Source organism: Lepidothrix coronata, unplaced genomic scaffold (genome assembly GCF_001604755.1).
Source record: "Lepidothrix coronata isolate B3197 unplaced genomic scaffold, Lepidothrix_coronata-1.0 Scaffold120, whole genome shotgun sequence".
Taxonomy (NCBI): Eukaryota; Metazoa; Chordata; class Aves; order Passeriformes; family Pipridae; genus Lepidothrix; species Lepidothrix coronata.
The window spans coordinates 1,627,984-1,645,700 of record NW_016690300.1 but is presented as its reverse complement, the minus strand read 5'-3'; the positions used below and the strand labels follow the sequence as shown (position 1 = coordinate 1,645,700).

The 17,717-nt window shown below is 39.1% G+C and overlaps 1 protein-coding gene across 1 annotated transcript in view; it reads left to right on the top strand.

Moving 5' to 3' along the window:
- Window positions 1-17,717, top strand: part of SLC25A36 (solute carrier family 25 member 36) — a 32,893-nt gene that overhangs the window by 1,712 nt on the left and 13,464 nt on the right. Inside the window, exons 2-4 of the mRNA XM_017825538.1 lie at window positions 8,273-8,443; window positions 12,955-13,032; window positions 15,692-15,792. Of these exons, the coding sequence (XP_017681027.1) occupies window positions 8,273-8,443; window positions 12,955-13,032; window positions 15,692-15,792 (350 nt within the window). The remainder of the gene's footprint in view (window positions 1-8,272; window positions 8,444-12,954; window positions 13,033-15,691; window positions 15,793-17,717) is intronic.

Sequence of the window (17,717 nt, the reverse complement as noted above, 5' to 3'; positions counted from 1 at the left end):
TGTAAGCACTTAAAAAAAAAAAAAAAAAGAAAAAAAAAAAAAAAAAAAAAAAGAAAAAAAAAAAAAGCAATAGAAGGAGTTCAAGAAAGACAAGAATCTGCTGGAGAAGGTCCAGTGGAGGCCACAAAGATGATTAGGGATCTGGAGCATCTCTCTTATGAGGAGAGACTGTTGGAGCTGGGCCTGTTTAGTTTAGAGAAGAGATGACTGAGAGGGGATCTCATTAATGCATAGAAATATGTCACAGGGGTGTCAAGAGGACAGTGCTGGACTCTTTCTGTGGTGCCCAGCGACAGGGCAAGGAGCAGTGGCCCTAAACTAAAATATAAGAAGTGTTCCTCATTAATATGAAAAAGAACCTCTTTATGTTGAGGGTGGCAGAGCACTGGAACAGGCTGCTCAGGGAAGCTGTGGAATCTCTCTTTCTGGAAACATTTAAAACCCCCCTGGATATGTTCCTGTGTCACTTGTTCCAGGTGACCCTGCCTTGGCAGGGAGGTTGGACTGGATGGTCTCCAGAGGTCCCTTCCAATCCCAGTGATTCTGTGAGTGGTGCTCACTTGATAGCTCTGCACAGGGGGGATTACTGGGCAGAGTTGTGTGTATTGTCACAAAAAGGTTTACAAACCTGAAACTTAAGACTGGATGAAGATTGCTCAACTCATCTGGTTCATTCCTATTTTTTTGCAGAGAGCTCTGGTCTGTGATGAGCTGCTGGCCAGCTGGGTCAAGGTCTCTGTGAGAAAAAGGCTGAGTGCAGTTTCCTCATGTGCATGTGCCAGCCACGTGTTTCCTGTAGCCATAGTCCACTCAAGCTAGCAGTTTATATTTGGTCTCATTTAGCAGTAGAAAAGTTTTCAGGGTCATCTCGTGACTTTGCAAATTAGGTGATCTGTAGCACACCAGAGTGATCTTTAGCCTTGGTGAAACTTAAAAAGCAAGGAAACTTGGTTTTCCTTTACGTTGCACTGGAGTCCCTGTGAAAACAACATGAATATCTCAGTCTGCTGTTTTTTTTTTTGTAGTGTCCAAGTTCATTCTTTAGTTCCTGCTTTCTGAAATGAAACTGTAACAGATGACATTGCTGGTTTAGTAACATAGATGGGGCCATCCTGGGGTTTCTCTGTAGCTGCCTAGGCTCTAGATTTTTTTTTTTGCATATCTTCTGTTCTTCCATCATCTAGTCACACAGCAACTGTTGTGACTGTAGACAACATGTTGGTAGTATAAACTCAGGTGCTTTTATTCCAAATGAAGAAGAAATCAGTTGAACATTCTCCATCCTTAAATTACAAAACCTTGTGATTGAAATGTAGGCTGTAGATTAACATTTTGGTTTAAATATATAAGTGACAGTTACATGCTCTTCTAGTTCACAGTGTGGCAGAATATATGCCAAGTTGGAAGGGACCCATAAGGATCATAGAGTCCAACTCCTGGCCCTGCACAGAGCTCTCCCCAAGAGTCACAGCATGTGCTGGAGAGCATTGATTCCTTAAAAAAAGAGTACTAGAAACCCTTAATGTTTTGCTATATAGGGAAGATTAATATGTTTTGGATGTACCTGCTTGCAATCATAATTGGTATAGTGAATGAAAATTCAGGTGTTGGCTATGAAAATAATATTCAGGTTTTCATGATTTTTTTACTTAATTTCCAGAAAGCTTATGATAGTAGTTTTGTATCATACAAGCTTCCATCAGAGCAGTGAACTTGCCTGAGTGTTTCCTCAGCAAAAAGAGGGACTGTTTCGTGTTTGGAGGTGTGTTCAGCTGCTTTTCTGAGTTAACAGTTGGGTAGTGTCAGGTTTGCTTCTCTTCTTCACTCCTATGTTTCCTGCAGAAAGTTGGCTGTTTTCTAGTTTAATATGTGAGAGAGTGTAGGGAGGAGTCTCTTTATTTGTCTTGATTATAGAACTGTCTCAAATTGGTCTGTCACTGAAATCACTCTGATGGAGGTGCAGAAAATGTATTTGAGATAAATCTTTGAATTCTCAGAGAGATCAGACACTCTTGAAATTATGAAGTAAAGGTGAAAGATACTTGGGGTTTTCTGATTAAAAAGATAATAATAATCTCTAGTGGGTATTGTGATAATGGGGACTTTTTTATGCCCTTTCAGAAAATAGCCACTTGAGTCATAACTGACTTGTCAAGCACTTAGCTCCTCTCTGTCCTAACAGACATTCCTAGTATGTAAACCTGGATGTCTTTCAGAATGAGTGAGAAGAAGGTTAGTACTTTCCTGTCCAAACTTGGTTATTTTTATATTCAGATATGCTTCTGTGTGGAATAAGACAGTGTTTGTTTAAAGCTTGGGCTTTGCTCCATGGAGTTATCAAATTGCCTGGAAATTGTGGTCAGTATTTGAGCCACTGAGCCACTGCTATGTTTCTCATATTTCTTTCTAGATGCAGATGCTTGGAGTGGTTTTCACTTAACACAAATGTTATTGTAAATGTTTATTTCCCCTGGCTCCTAGTAGAAGCTACACTGTTCGTTGCTGATGTTTGTTTTGGATAACAGAACACAGTGATGCTTGATCCCCTGGTGCTGTTTTTCCTGTTTTCACTTGTAGGTTTCTGTGTGGTGGCCCATTGAGGGATTTTATTTTTACACTGTTAATTAGAAATAGCGAGTTTGATTAGTATTTTTAGTTTAAGGGTGTGAGCTTATCTCACTTTTCTATTAGTAAAGAACCATAGTTGGTGAATAAGGGGCTTAAGGATTTCTGGCTGCCAGTGCTCCTAGACACTATATTAATACTGAAGATGGAAATGCTTAAAATCTGCAAGCTGAACAGTATAATAACAGGAAAACTGTGAAAATTCGGGTTTAATGAGCTACATTCTTGCTTTTTCTGAAAGCTGTACTTGTTAAAGCCCTTATGTCATCAAAAGACTGATACTGCAAACTTAATATCCAAACTTGCAACTTTGTCGATATGAAAGTTACTCTGGTCGTAAGATGGCTCCTTGAAGTTGCTGACAGATTTGGGACTGAATTTGCAGTGATGAGATAGGAAGGAGTTCTGTTTGCAAGAGGCTCGGATACCTTTTTTTTTTTTTGACAGAATGTTGAGCTCAGTTTTCTTGCTTTTCTTTTGACAGCCAGTATTTGTATGGAACTTTCATTTTCATGCAGGAAAGATAAATAGTTGGTAAAATACATGAATGAATGTATTTTATGAATGAATGACCCTGAGATAACAGGGTCAGGGGTTATCTTCAAGTCTTTGAGCCTGTGATTATGATACTGTGAAAGGTGAATCTGAGGCTGACACCATGCAGGCTTGTCTTTTATTTTTATAAAATATATAATTATTTAAAGGAATAAAAAAAGTCTTGCGCTGAAAGTTTCAGTTCTAGGTCAGCTGACATTGACACTGGGAATTTTATTGTCCTTTAGAGCATTTATAGACAGTCCACTGCCTGGATTGGAGACTCTCATCCATGCTGGAGCTCTCTGCTCTTACTTGCAGGTGTGAAAGGTAACAGTAAAAGATACTTAACTGCTCTGGACAAACACAGTGACTCCTTAGCAGATACCTTCAACTTGGAATAATATGAGAAGGCTTTCTTATGCAGCCGTCTCTGGAAACAGAACCTGGGATTTGAACACCAAGCTGGTTTAGGTTTTTGAAGCACGTGCATTTTTCTTTCCTTGCAGCATCACACAAATAATACAGATCTGTCTGGGGAAAATGGTTGTCAGAATTGTCTGTGTTCACTACCAGCAGAGCTTAAAGCCCAGTAGATTCAGGTTTGTTTCTGTTAGTCTGGTGAGGTGATGGACTTCTAAATGCACATTATGGACCAAATTAAATGTATTGTGGGTGGGATGTTTGGGGCTTTTATTTCCATGGGTGCTGTCTGGAATAAGCTATAGTTTAGGTGAGCATTGTCATCTCCCTAGGTTCTTCTGTCCAAGAGATGTCCAGTATACAACTGTTCTTAGTTTTGCTGTCTTTCTTTTAAGTTTATCATGATCCTGCAGGTTAGATAATAACTACATGTCTCATGATGTCCATGTATCTGTTTCACTGAGCACCGTGTCTCTTAAACTGTACAAGAAGGCTCAAGTTGAAGACTTAATTCTCTAACTTTACACTGTTAATAGTGGTGGGATTTTTGGTTTTGTTTTTTGTTTTTTTTTTTTACCAGTATGTTTATTTTTCTGGATTTACCCACTGATCTTTGGGTCTCTACCCTTCAGTTTACTTGGGCCCTACAGGTGGTTTCTCATACCCTTTTATGATCAGGTGTTTCTGATTAAAGGTTTGTGGGTGTTTTTATACTCACTTGGCAAAGCTGAAAAAAGCTTATAGTAAACATTGATTAGAGGCAAATGTCACATCTAGGATAGATAAGAGGAGCAAGTGGTCTTCTGAACAGCATTTGTTAGAAAGTGCTATAAAAGTCCAGACACAGAAGTGTCTCAGGTCTTGCCGTTTTTCACTTGCCATTTACACTGTCAGCAGGAATGTATTTGCTCACCTATTTACTCTACCAGGTGAAACCCATCTAATCCTGGAGAAAAATTTGCACACTAGTAAGTGTTCTTACAAGTCACAGTTGTTGGGGCCTAGTGCATGACTGGAGATACTGAAGCCCCAGAGTGGTCTTAGGTAGTAAAAATGTCTGAAGTAGTTCACAAAATCCCACCCGCGTTATGAGGAGAAGAAATCTAATCATTTTCTAACTCCTAAAAAAATGTTTTTCCCAACTATGCTAGCCCATAATTTGTGTTAAACCACAAACTAAAAAAACTCCTCTTAATTTGAGCTGGTGAGGAGGGTAGCAGTGAAGGTGGCAGCAATCTGCTGGCAATTTATAGAACACTTGGAAGCTGGAGCTGCTGGCTGGCTGCTAATGGCCTGCCAGGACCTGGAGCACAAAAACGTAGCTGTCTCTTTGACAATATTTCCAGTAGTGTGTTAAATAAGCAAGGCCAGAAATATGTTTCTAAGTAAAACACACTGTCATTGCTGCTGGTGACAGCAGCTGGTATTGCTTCTTAGAAGTTGCTTATTTGTACAGAGTGCATAGTTCTTGAATTGTCTCTCTTCTTTATTTGCCCACAAGCTCTGTTTACTGACAGTTCCTCATAAACAGGTTTTTGTCAAGCCTTGCAGTGTTTATCTTAAAGGTCAAGTGAACTAGACAAGTCAGAGTAGTTACTGCATTATGCCTTCATTTAGTGGTTGTTCAAACTCAGTGGATCTTGTGACCGTTGAGAAGGTCTGATTCCTCAACATACCAAGGCCTTTTCTTTCACTCCTTCAGTTCCAGATGTTATCTCTATTATATGGGACTTTTTGAGGGCTGGGAAAGTGGAGTATTAGACTTTGACAGAAGTAGAAATTGGGGATTTTTCCAAGACTTGAGTGATATGGAACCATGTAGCACTATAAACCTTTTTGCTTTCTTCAACTTTAAGTAGCAGTTTGAGATCTTGAAGATGGGGACAGAGAAGAAGCTTAATTCAAACTGTCAGTAGTTAGTGGAAAACATTGAAAATAGTGTTGGGTTCAATTGAATCATCTTGAATCATCAACCAAACCAAAGAAACTACCCAACAACACAACAGCAAGAAGCTGCCAAGGGTGCTGATTATTTGAAATTACTTGAATGGCAAAATGTAATGCAGGTAAAGGCCCTTAAAGGGAGGCAGGTGATCTGCTGCTTCCTTATGATTGCAGGTAAACATCCACTGGCTGCCACTGACAAGTGCTTGCTGTAGGCAGACTTTAAAAGAGCAAACCTTGAGTAGCTGTGTATCTGCCCTCTTCCCAATAATTTCATAATTCATTGTGGAGTGAGGTGTCTGACCCATCCACAGTGAATGTCTGGCAGAAGTGCTGCTGCAGTCAGGCATCCCCTGTGATTTGGGTGTGGTGCAGGGGAGCATGCAGGACACAAGCTCCAGGGCAGCATTAATCTTCAGCTTTGGAAGATTTTTCTGGTGAGATGTATTCTGGTGTGAGGTAGCTGGGGAACATTGAGGGCTTCAAATTCCAAGCCCTGTTCAAGAATGTAGGCCATGGGGTTTTCTTGTCCTACTTTCTTCCCCACTTGGATGGTATTTATCTCATTAATATAAATAATACTATGTGCTTTCTCTTGTGATTACTGTTGCTCAAAATCAAATTCTCATGTAACCTGCCCAAAATCAAATGCAGAAAGATTTTCAGGAAAGTAAGCTCAAGGGAGTTGGAAATGGAGAGATTGCAAGAAAGGAAATAAACTCTAAAGCCAGCTTCCTACATTGCCTGCTGAGGCACATTACCATAGAGTGGTATCTGCTTTGAACTGCAGGAAATACAGTAACTTGCTCTCTGCTCAGAGCTTTAGAGCTTGAGCCTCTTCATGTCAAGTTGTTTTGAGGTCTGGTCTACCTGTGGTTCTCATGTGGTGTTCACATTGTGAACCTTCACATGTTACAAGCTCCTGCTGCGTCCAGCACTGGCTAAAATAGATCTTAGCACATCTATCCTGTCTTTCTGCAACTCTAATTTTAAAATACAATTAGAAGCAAGTGAATCGCTTACTCCAAGCACGCTACTCCAAGATGTGTGTCAGTCTGTAACTGTGTGAGTGCAACACACACTGAAAGACTGGGTCATCCTCCTGCCATAATACTTTTTTCCAGACTGGCAAAGAAACTTGATATCTTTCTTCAATTAAACCTTGAAAGAGTAGACTTCAGACTAATGCTGGAGTTGGAGGTGGGCAAGATGCCTTTAGGCTTAGTAATAGGACACCTCTAGGTCGCTACGTTTAAATGGAGCATTAAGTGAACATCATGAAATGCTATCCTACTTTGCAGCTGTACTGTCAGTTCAATCCATACAAAAAGATTACTTTTTTAGAATGCAGTGCTGTATTTTTGTATTCTCTGCAGTAGAAGAGTCATCAGTCTACCCACCTATAAAAATTTATAGGAAATCTTGAGTCTTAGCTGTTACTCCTAATTTGGACTGAACTCTCCTTTGCATTTTGGAAAACATTATTTTAAAAAGATTGTTCAACAGGCTTACAGCTTTTTAAAGGTTTTGGGGGTGTTTGAGCTTCTTGTGTTAGAAAAGAAATAGCTGATAATTATGTTGTCAGAATCAAACACCTCCTCTAGTTATTGCATTGGGGAAGCAAATGCTGGGCCCTTTGAATGTAGTACTAATTGTGTTTGTGTGTTAGTGGATTTCAAACTGAGTTGTTAGCATTAATACCTGAATTGAAATCTATGCTTATGTGTTGGGATGGATTTTTTGATTGCTTTTTAAAGGATATAGTGTCCTGGTCATAGTTTTAAGAAGGGTGTTTAGCAATGTTAAGAATACTGATCTCTGAAAAGGTTCAAGGAAAATGTCGAGGGCTTTTCTGTAATGGTAATGTAAATGCATTTGGGGCTGTCTTGGAAATCAGAATTTGTGAATTTGGTATTTTTCCCTCAGAGGGTGTATTTAAACAGATAAGAATGCAGATCTTAATAAGCAAGTAATGAATCAGCACTAGAAGAATGCTCTGAGCAGGGCTGTGCAAAGGCAGTGTGTTCTTGGCTGTGTTCCGCTCCAGCAGCACGGCAGGAACTGCACTGTCAGCACAAGTTGTGCACGGCTTGCCTGGACATGCTCACAGGAACAGACTGAGGCAAAACCTACGAGTCTTTACCTGCTCATCCCCTTGAGCTCTTTTGTCTTCCCAGATTCTACTCTGTAGTATCTTATTCTGCCTTGCTGTACTGGCAGAACGTGGGAAACACTCAGGAAATCTCTGCTTTCATGGTACGATGCCCAAAATACAAATGGGGTTTTGAAGATGTTATTTAATTGCCATGGCACAGATTTTACCAGGTTTTATATGTAGCCCTGTGTGCATAGTGCATAAATCTCTTCTACCCTTAAGGATTTTTGGCACCTTGTTTGTGGTCAGGAGTGCACTAAACATTAAAAAAACCAGTTAAAATTTACCATAAGAAGTTAAACATTTCAGCTACTGAGCTGCTTTCCAGAGCTGATTTGAACAGTGTGTACTGAAGACTGTGCTCCTTCACCACTTTTTGTCCATTTAATTTTTCACTCCAACTTGTGGGGTTAACAAACTGACTTAACAGTTGGCTTGCCTTCAAGGGCAAATAGCTGCAGCACTGTCATACATGTTCTAGTTGGTTCTCTACCTTTTGCAGTTTGACTGTATTATAATGCTAATTCTATGTGAATGTATCCCTCAGTTTCTTTGCAGTTACAAATGTGATGAGCCTGTTTATTTTTGCAGATGTGGAGGTACTGTTGGTGCAATTCTGACATGTCCACTGGAAGTTGTGAAGACACGATTGCAGTCCTCCTCTGTGACTCTCTACATCTCTGAAGTTCATCTCAACACTGTGAGTGGTGCTGGTGTCAACAGAGTGACCAGAGTTTCTCCTGGACCTCTCCATTGTTTGAAGTGAGTGTACATGTCACTAGGTTTTGGGTTCATCTTGGGGAAGAGAGAAGTGTTATGGACAAATCTGTATGAAAGACTCGAAATATTGTCTCATGATGTTACCATGAGATGACTTTCCATATTTTACCTTTTAACTGTTTCACATTCCAATTTTCTCAATGTCCTTCATGCTTGAGTTTGTATTGTGAATTAGCCAGAGCACATATACCTTGTACAACACACAGCTCCGAACTGCATCCCCAAAGTTCACTGGGAGCACTGTGACACAGCCAGACTCTCACTCTCATCCTGAAAGTGTTATCCAAATCCTGGAAGTTACTGAATATGGAGGCAATGAAAATTAACTCAGTTTCTTAGTTTCTTTTGACTTTCACCACTCCATACACTTTTCAGCTTTTGAATATCTTCTGGTGGATGTGTACCTAGTAACATTTTTTTAGAACTAATAAGAAATAAGTACACCCAGCTTCTGCAAAGGTCTGGGATGTCTTGTTTGCATGATGCCTCACTGAAAGGTGACTGACTGCCTTTCTTCTCCTTGCCAGCAGTGCTTGTGTAATTCAGGAGCCAGCAGAAAAGTTATGAGGCCATAGTTAAACTGCTTGTACAGACCACAGGCAGGGTTCCCCTCACTCAAGGGGACTCAAGCTAGCCAGTTAAGGGCAGGAGAGGTACCTTCAATATCTGGGAATGAGGGGAGACTTCCTCCAGGAAGGACTTGCTGCTGTTTCTTGCATTAGAAAAAATTTGCCAAGACTCAATCATCTATCCTCTCTTCCCCATTAATTAGTGAGAAGTAGTTTGTAGAGAGCCCCTTCTGGCAGTTAGTGTAGGATTTAGGCCTTACCTGGTTAGTGTATAGGATTTGCTTATATGGGGGTTGTATCCAAATAGCTTCTTGAATGGAAGATCATCCTTAGCATGAAAGGTTTGATTCAGAGCCTTTTTATGTGTGAGCTTGGTAGGTGAGCAGATATGTGGGAAGGAAAGGCTTGGATTGTGACAAGCAAGAAGAGTTCCATCTGACACGCTTGCCTTATTGGCTTCTCTTGATGGAAGCTAAGCCCTTCAACTTTTTTCTGAATGCTTGGTTATGAATTTATCTTCTGTCTAGAAGTGTATCTGAATGAATAACAGGTGGAATAGATGTTTTGTTTCTTACATTCCTCTGCTGGAAGCCTGCTATGCTTTAAAAGGATCCCTAAAGCCAAAAATAACTTGAGTATTCCCAGGAAGTGAATTCAGACTGAGGCAGAGGTAATACATGATGACCTTCATTGGTAGGGCTTGTTTGTTGTGTTAGTTTGTTTTTAACAGTTGTCTTCTTACATGTGCTGTTTATCTGTCATACAAGAATGTCTCTTCTGCTGCTTTTGTTCTTTGCTTAGATGTGTTTTCTTTCAGGTCATTATCAAACAACTGAGATGCAAAGTCTGGGTTTCAAGTTCTTTAAATACACTAAATATGACAAAAAATCCCAAATAACGTGACAATGGACTGTGGCAATAAAAATACATAGGTGCAGGACAGAATTACTCCTGTTTAAGGTGCTGGAGATGTGTAGTGGGGAAATAAAACTGGATTCCTCTGTCACTCTCATGCCCTTACTGTCACTTGATTTTATTTTTTTTGACTCACAGTTGTCAGAGTTTGGTTGTCTCAGCAAATTCGGTGCAGCACTCCAAGGCTCTCAATACTCAGTCTAAAAGCAGGGAGAATCAGGCAAATTATGTCAGAATTTCAGTGAACTGACTGCTGTAGAATCACTTCTGCATCTTAAGCATCAGCAGAGGTGAGTTCAAAGGCATCTCTGTAAAGAAACAGACTTGGAATAACTGGTACAGGTGACTCCATTCTCTGGCAACAAAAACAAATTCCCTTATTCTTAAATATCTGTGTTACATGTCACATTGCAGATTCTCGTAATTAACCTTGCACAATTTAAACCTGAGGTCTTGATAATGGAAGTCTCACTGGCCTCCCAGCGCAGGCTTCTCCATGTGACATAAGTAGGTCAACTGAGGTCATATGGAGCACTTGTCCTGCTCTTCCAACCATGGATTTGCCCTTTGCTGCACTCATTCAATAAACAAGTGCAGGCTCTGGGATCTGCTTATTAATGCAAAAAGTCTGTGTCTTATTTTCAGCACAGACTCTGGAACTCCTCCAACTGTGTGAATGCAGAAGAGCATCAGTAACTACCTCCATGATAATCCTGCCTGTTACAATCTCTCTAAAACTTTGCTACTCTGTCAGATTTTGGGACTTCAGATCCAGAAGAAACAAATGGACCTGGTACACTTCACTCCTAAGTGAAGATTCCTTCTACTTTGAATACATGTGCTATATGTGCATATATACATGTGTACCACAGGATATGGTGGTAGTGATTTTTCAGTAGTGTTTTAAGTGGACACAGATCATGTTAGTTGGATTCAGCACTGCAGTTGTTAACAATGCTTTCAGGATACCAGGCAGGTCTAAGTAGTTTGTATTTCTGAAGTGTCTTTGAGTTTGTGTTCAATATTCCAGTTATTGCTGTGGAGCAATACTACCCACACAGTGAAATGATGTCTGTTATGGACACAAAGGTAAGATATTGCTGGACACATTATATCCTAAATAATGCTGGTAACTTCAGAAGCAGTGTTTCATTTTTGCTTATTGAAAGCAAATGTAAACTTTCAGTTGGATTTAGCAGCAGAACAGTAGTGAATCAGCTCCTGGAAATCAGAATGGGCTTAGAATCTCCTTCAGTGCTATAGGTGGCTTTCAGTCATTTGTTTTGATAGCATATTCCAAATAAAATGGCCATTTATGCAATGGTAATGTGCTTTATTGAGTAATTGACTTGTCATTAACCTGCATCTGTCTTTGGAGAAGAAATATATAGTAGAACTATTCGTGTGTGTTGGTCAATGTTCGTAAATCAACAAGCACAGGCTTCTGTTTTGCAGGACTTGGGAAGTAGTTAATTCTTAACTTGAAATATGGTTCTAAAGTAATTGCTAGAGCAATTTGCAGTGATGGGATGCACGTAGTCCATGTTTCTCCTCTCGTGTCCTACCAGACTTTGTAAAATACCAATGTGATTAACATCTGGATTGTTGGACAGATTGACTTCCCTAAAACTGAATACTAGTGAATATTCTCTTACCATGCCAGCATTCCTTCCTGCATAATGGTTTTCAATGCTTTCTGAAATCCACAACTCTGTGGGATAAGTATTGCAAACACTAAAGTACTAGTAATGCCTCACTTGAGGTCTCAACTCGCTGCTTGAACCCCTATTTCTCTGTAAACTCCACAAAGATGGAAGGTCACACCCTGCTGCCACCCAAGCAGTCTTTCCCAAGCTGTGTTTACGGTGGACACGGTACATGAGATGTTAGGACTGTACTGAGACTGTGACTCTTTGCATTGGTTACACTCCTGTCTCAGTTAATATCAGTGAATTACCTTGCATGGAGAGGTAAGGATTGTCTTTTCTGGAACGAAAGACAGTCAAAAGGCAAAAAGCCCCTGGCTCCACAGCTCAGGAGCAGCGCTTGGTGGGAGCACACAGGCAGCAGTTCAGAACTGAACAGGGAATCCCTGCCAGCCTCAAGGAATGGCCACTTCTTATGGTCGAGTTTTCAATTTCCTTTTACTGTAGCCAAACTAGTTACCATATGTCAAAGAATAAAGCTAAGGCTCCTAATTGAATACCTAGTGGATTTAAATAATGTATGGGTATGAGAAAGGCAGGATATAGAGGAAAACAGCCTTCCAGATACCAAGTTCTGACGTGTAACTTAGTGTACTGTTGGGAATCTTGTAGAATCAAACCTGGGTAGCATGTGCAAAGCCATGCTGAGGTTTGTCTCTTTTTGAGAAGAGGAGATAATAGGGACACTGCCAAAGTGTCCCTGGCTGGACATCATAAGCAGTAGAGCTTATGAGAGCTTACATCTTCCTGAGGAGCTCTCAGATGGAGTATGACTCAGTGAAACCAAGCCTTCTCCTCTCCTCCTCTCTTGCCCTTTGCCCTCTGATCCTTCCACTCCATACGGTTAACAAACAACATAAAGGGTGGTGAAAGGAATGTAGCATAGAATAAGGAATTTTTGCCTCCTGAACAATCTAAAACCTACAGGAACGTGGACATTTCCATTCTTAGTATTTTCTCCCTTTAGCTTCCTGATGACAGACAACTCCATGCATCTATGTGTTCCTGTATTTGAGGTAAGTCTGTATTGACATCATAGGTCTTACTTGTGCACTTAGTTTCTGGATTTCTATGGCATGTCAAGCAGTAATGGAATTTTTTATTCTGATTCTAGGAAATAACTAATTTTTTGTGGTCAGCACTATTGTCAGTTATTATGGAATTTTTTCAGAGTAAAGGTTAAAGACTATTGTCAGTTATTATGGAATTTTTTCAGAGTAAAGGTTAAAGTGATGTGTTTGTTTGCCAGTGCATTCCTTAATTTTGATCTGAATGTTACAGTATTGTCTCTTTTGTTTTGTAGGATGATCTTGCAAAATGAAGGCCCTCGTTCTTTGTTCAGAGGGCTGGGTCCTAATTTAGTAGGCGTTGCTCCTTCCAGGTAAGTACAAACGTGTACATGAAATAAATTCAGGGATTCATTTGAACTGAATTTTGCATCTGCAGCTGTAAATACTTAATAGCAAATAACTCTTTTGTTCTTGGGATGATTGTGTTGTCTGAGAAATTGAGCTACTTGTACTTCAGAGCTCCAACTGTCTCAGCACTCACTATCCCTTGTGCTACTATAATGGCATTTACTGTTGTGGACTATCCCTTATGCAGAGTTTTGTCCAATTAAAAAGAAAAATGCTTAAGGAGTTGCACATAGAAACTAGAAGTTTGTACCTTGGAAAACACAAAGGTAGATCGAGCTTTCAGTTAATCAGTTAATGCAGTTATGTGACTGCAGCCTCAAAACACTGGGTCTTTCTTCCTGAGTTCTGGTGAAGCACAGGCTGGTGCTCCCCACCTTTAGAGAGCCTGTTCTGAAGCTTCAAAAGGGGCAAGGCTGAGTAGGATGACACACTTAACAGCTGGCCCAGAGCAAGTGGATCCAGCAGTGGGCTGGGCTCCAAAGGATACTGGGGCAGTGTCAGAGAGTGCAGAAGGGGAGGATGTAAATCTCATCTCATGGGCAGTGGTATTGGTGTTCTCTGTTGCTCTGCATCAGCACAAATGCTCCAGCTTCAGGCTGGTGCTGGCAGTCAGAGCAAGGAGCAGGTGATGCCAGAGTTTGAATTTCTCCTTACATATAAGTGTTAGCCAAAGTTTAGTCCAAAAATAAGAGAATACGTAAGGAAGAGTACAGAAACAAAGCTGTGTAAAAGTAATATAACTACTTAATCCTGGATGAGGCCATAGTTGGTTTCTTGCTCATTTTTATTCTCTTCTGTTTAAGAGAAGATTCTTTATGCAGAGGGAATATATTCCACAAAGGCTTTATTATTCCCTTGACTTAATGCTCTGCTTTTGTTTGTTTACTTACTTTGCCTGAAGAGAAAACATTACTGTCTCCTACACACTCAGCTAGAGAGTATCTTAACTTTTCTGGTTTAAGGTGCTTGAATGTTCCTGGACAACATTATTAAACTGAACTTTAGCTCTGACAGATGAGGCAATGTTCTGTAGATCCTCTGCATAACAGAAAAACATAATGCAGGAAGTGGAGTGTCTTTATTAGATTTTTTTTTTTTTAAGGATTTAGGAATAGCTGAGGTATTTTTTGATCACTAACTTAGTATTGCTGTTTGGAGAAACTGAAGTAAATCCAGTATCTTTTTTTGTTCTTAACACCTGCAGGGTATCAGCACTTCCTAATCTTAAGAGCCTGTACTTTTGCTGGTAGACCAGTTTGTTCTATCAAATGTTCAACATTGATATCACTTTAATAGCAATTTTTATCCAGGAATAGGTTCCATTTTATAAGTTACTATCCTCAATGGAAAAATATCCTCACTTGCAAAAAAAAAAAATCTTATTTCTTTTCAACAAATTTTGTGTTAAATCTTCTAATTCCCTTTTCTTCCCCCAAGTGAAATGCTTAGCTTGTTTCCTCCCCCCCACCATACCAAAAATGTCAACTTGATGTATTGTGTGAAGTCTTATTTATAAGCACATCCCTATTTCCCTTTGGCTGCCTTGGTCTTCCTCTAGTACTTCATTTCAATTAAGCACTAGCTAAGTAGATTTAACATCAGCTCTTTGTTTAAATAAGCTGTAGAGAAGCATGTTTCATAACACATCCATGGTCAGGCTCCATTTGAGAAATGGCACTCATGAAGCAAGCACTTTATCTTTCTTGTAATAAAGAAAAACATGTTTGCACAGCTAATGAGGTTAATGTTCTGTTCATGAAAAGTTGCACGTTCACTTTTTCTCTTGTAGAAGGGTGTTTAAAGAAACTGAGTAAGAACCTGAAATGTTGTTTTAGATGTATTTAAAATAATCTTTTTAGCTTTAATGAGTGAAAACAAGTTTTCATATTTTCAATTATTTCATTATTATTTCAAATTTTCATATTTTTCCTAATATATTGAATTGACATGCTGACTTTGTCTAACTTTGTTTTGCTTCCAGGTCACAGGCTTAAGTGTAATACAAATTTACAGAATTTTTTTGGGACTGTATTCAGAGAAAAAAAGTGTCCATTCTAAATACAGAACTAAAGAAACAAAATGTAGATCCAGCTTCACAGCTGTTCTAACATTCGACATATAAATATTTATAACCATAACTTAGCAATATTTACATCTTAAGTGCTATAATATTAAGAATGCTGTTTGGGTTTTTTTTAAAAGCTGCATACTTGTTCATTCTCTTGAAATTGTCATGCTATTGAAATGAGTTTAGGTTCATTAGTACAAAGTTTTTCTCGTATTAAAGTGTTGCAGAATACTGAAGCCTGAGTTTTCAGTCCAGCGGTGTTTTACTTCCCAGTGTCACAAAAAGCACTGCCATATTTCTACTTATCTGTCCTTCCCCTCACTGGTTGGTAACTGGAGCTGTTGAAGAAGAAAAAGTTAAAATGCATGATCTTTGTTTTTATTTTCTACTCCTAGAGTAGTCCCACTATGTTATGGGAGTTAATCCTTGAGCAGTTTGTTACTGAGGAAGTAAATTTTAACCCAAGATCATTTAGATTGGTGAAGTTAATGGCACTGCTTATTAAAAATATTGACACATAAAACATAACAACTTGGGTTTTGTTCTGATTTTAGAGCCATATATTTTGCTGCTTACTCAAACTGCAAGGAAAAGCTGAACAGTATTTTCAATCCAGATTCTACCCAGGTACACATGATTTCAGCTGGTGTGGCAGGTAAGGATCTGTAACTTTTTAGCTTCGTTCTACAGTCATATCTGCAAATGAGAAGTGACAAATGTGGAAAAAAAACCCTCAACAAAACAAACCAGAACATGTTTAGTAATTGAATAATGTTTTCTTTTAGTGGTTACCTGCCTTGGCCTCTCATTAAACAAGCTATCTGGAGAATATATGCATGAAACTGCACTGAGTGATAAATAACAGTGTGTGTGAATAGTCTTTTCTAGAAAACCTGCATGCCTGCTTTTTCAATTGTTAATTTGTGAAATGAAAAAAGAAAACTTTGAAAACAGTCACTTGTTGTTCTGTAAGATATAAACATTGTTTATACTGACTTCAGGTTTAAATCTTCTTAATCTGCTTTTTTTGACCACCCCTTTCTGTTACAGCTTTGTGTATCTGACTTATTTTTGTCCTTCTGAAATATGCCTGCAGGTATTTGTGTAAATTATATGTAACACTCCTTCTCCCTTTGTTCATATACCGCTCTATATGAAGTTTGCTCTACCACTGAGGAGATGTAGAAGAGCAGATTTTTCGTAGTTTTCATATATTTTCATCTCCAAAGATAAATTTCTATTTTATACCTGCAGTGTAACTTTGGTATCTTTGAGCAGCTACCAATATTTGTTGCTTGATTTGTGTGTTCTGTGCTTTGGGATCATTAAGGGGAGTTAAAGGCAACTGAGTTGAGTTATGGGCATGGACTTGTGCTTTGAAAATCAAAACTTGGGCTGGCAACACTTTACCTGTTGTTGCCCATGTTTTTGCTGCACAGAACCAATTTTTCAAAAGTTGTTTGGGGTTTTTTTTATGTGTAGGCCATAGGCACTTCATAGATGAATTCTGACAGGTTTATTGTTGAAGTTTCTAGTTCCTGTCAAACTTACAACCAGTCTATAGAATGTGAGTACTGGCAATCTGGGATGGACTGACGAAGGTCGTGTCACAATAATGAATAGGATTAGTTTTTCATTTAATGCTGATGATCCAATACAGAGAAATTCTATAAAGCATATAAAATATGTGACATTAGCTTTATATTTAAATGACACTGTCCATCTCTAGCACATGAAATGTGATAGAGGTTTTTAATCTTTAAGATGTGAAGAGATCTGTTATGTTTTGCCCAAATAAGACAAGGATGATGAAAGGATTTCTTTTTTTATCATCTACAAGTGCGTGTTTTGTTTTTAGGTGAACAACACAGGGAATGAATTGGAAGGCATTTAGTATAGAGTTCATCCTAATCAACTAATTGTGCCAAGAAAAATTGAACTGTCTTCAGCTCCTTGTCAAGAGGATAATACATGTCTTTAGATTTGGGGGGCAGGGGAAGTGTGAGTGATACAAACAAGTCTGTCCTCAGTTGAAGACAACTTGTATAACTCATGCAGTGCTGCAGACAAAGGAAGGTTCAGAGTGTTTCTCATCTTTGGAAGTTACTGCCCTCATTCTGTAGTGAAAAGAACACTTCTGGAGTTGTGCTGTAGTGCCTTTTCAAGAGTGTTTGCAGACTTGGGCTGTAGTTTGTCATGGAGTTGTGTATCTGTTAAGTAACTTGCTTTCTTTCCAGAAGGTTGATGTTATGCATTTGTACATAAAGCTGCAGGAAACTTGGGTAAATGTCTTTAAGCCTTAATTGCTCTTCACCTTTTTTACTCTTTTATACAAGTTTTAATATTGAATTTAATTTACTTAAGAGTTCTCACACTTCCCAAGTTCTGCAGTTGTATTTCTAAACTATATAGTCAACAAAACAGGAATGCTCAGTGCAGGCTCACACTATAGGTCTTGGCACTGTACACTACAGAAATTCTCTGGAAGACCTTTAAAAAAAGGTTCTTTGACACAACTTCTCAATACTCTGGTGTTATTCTGATATATGAAAAGGACTCAGTAGTTGAAATTTAACAGTG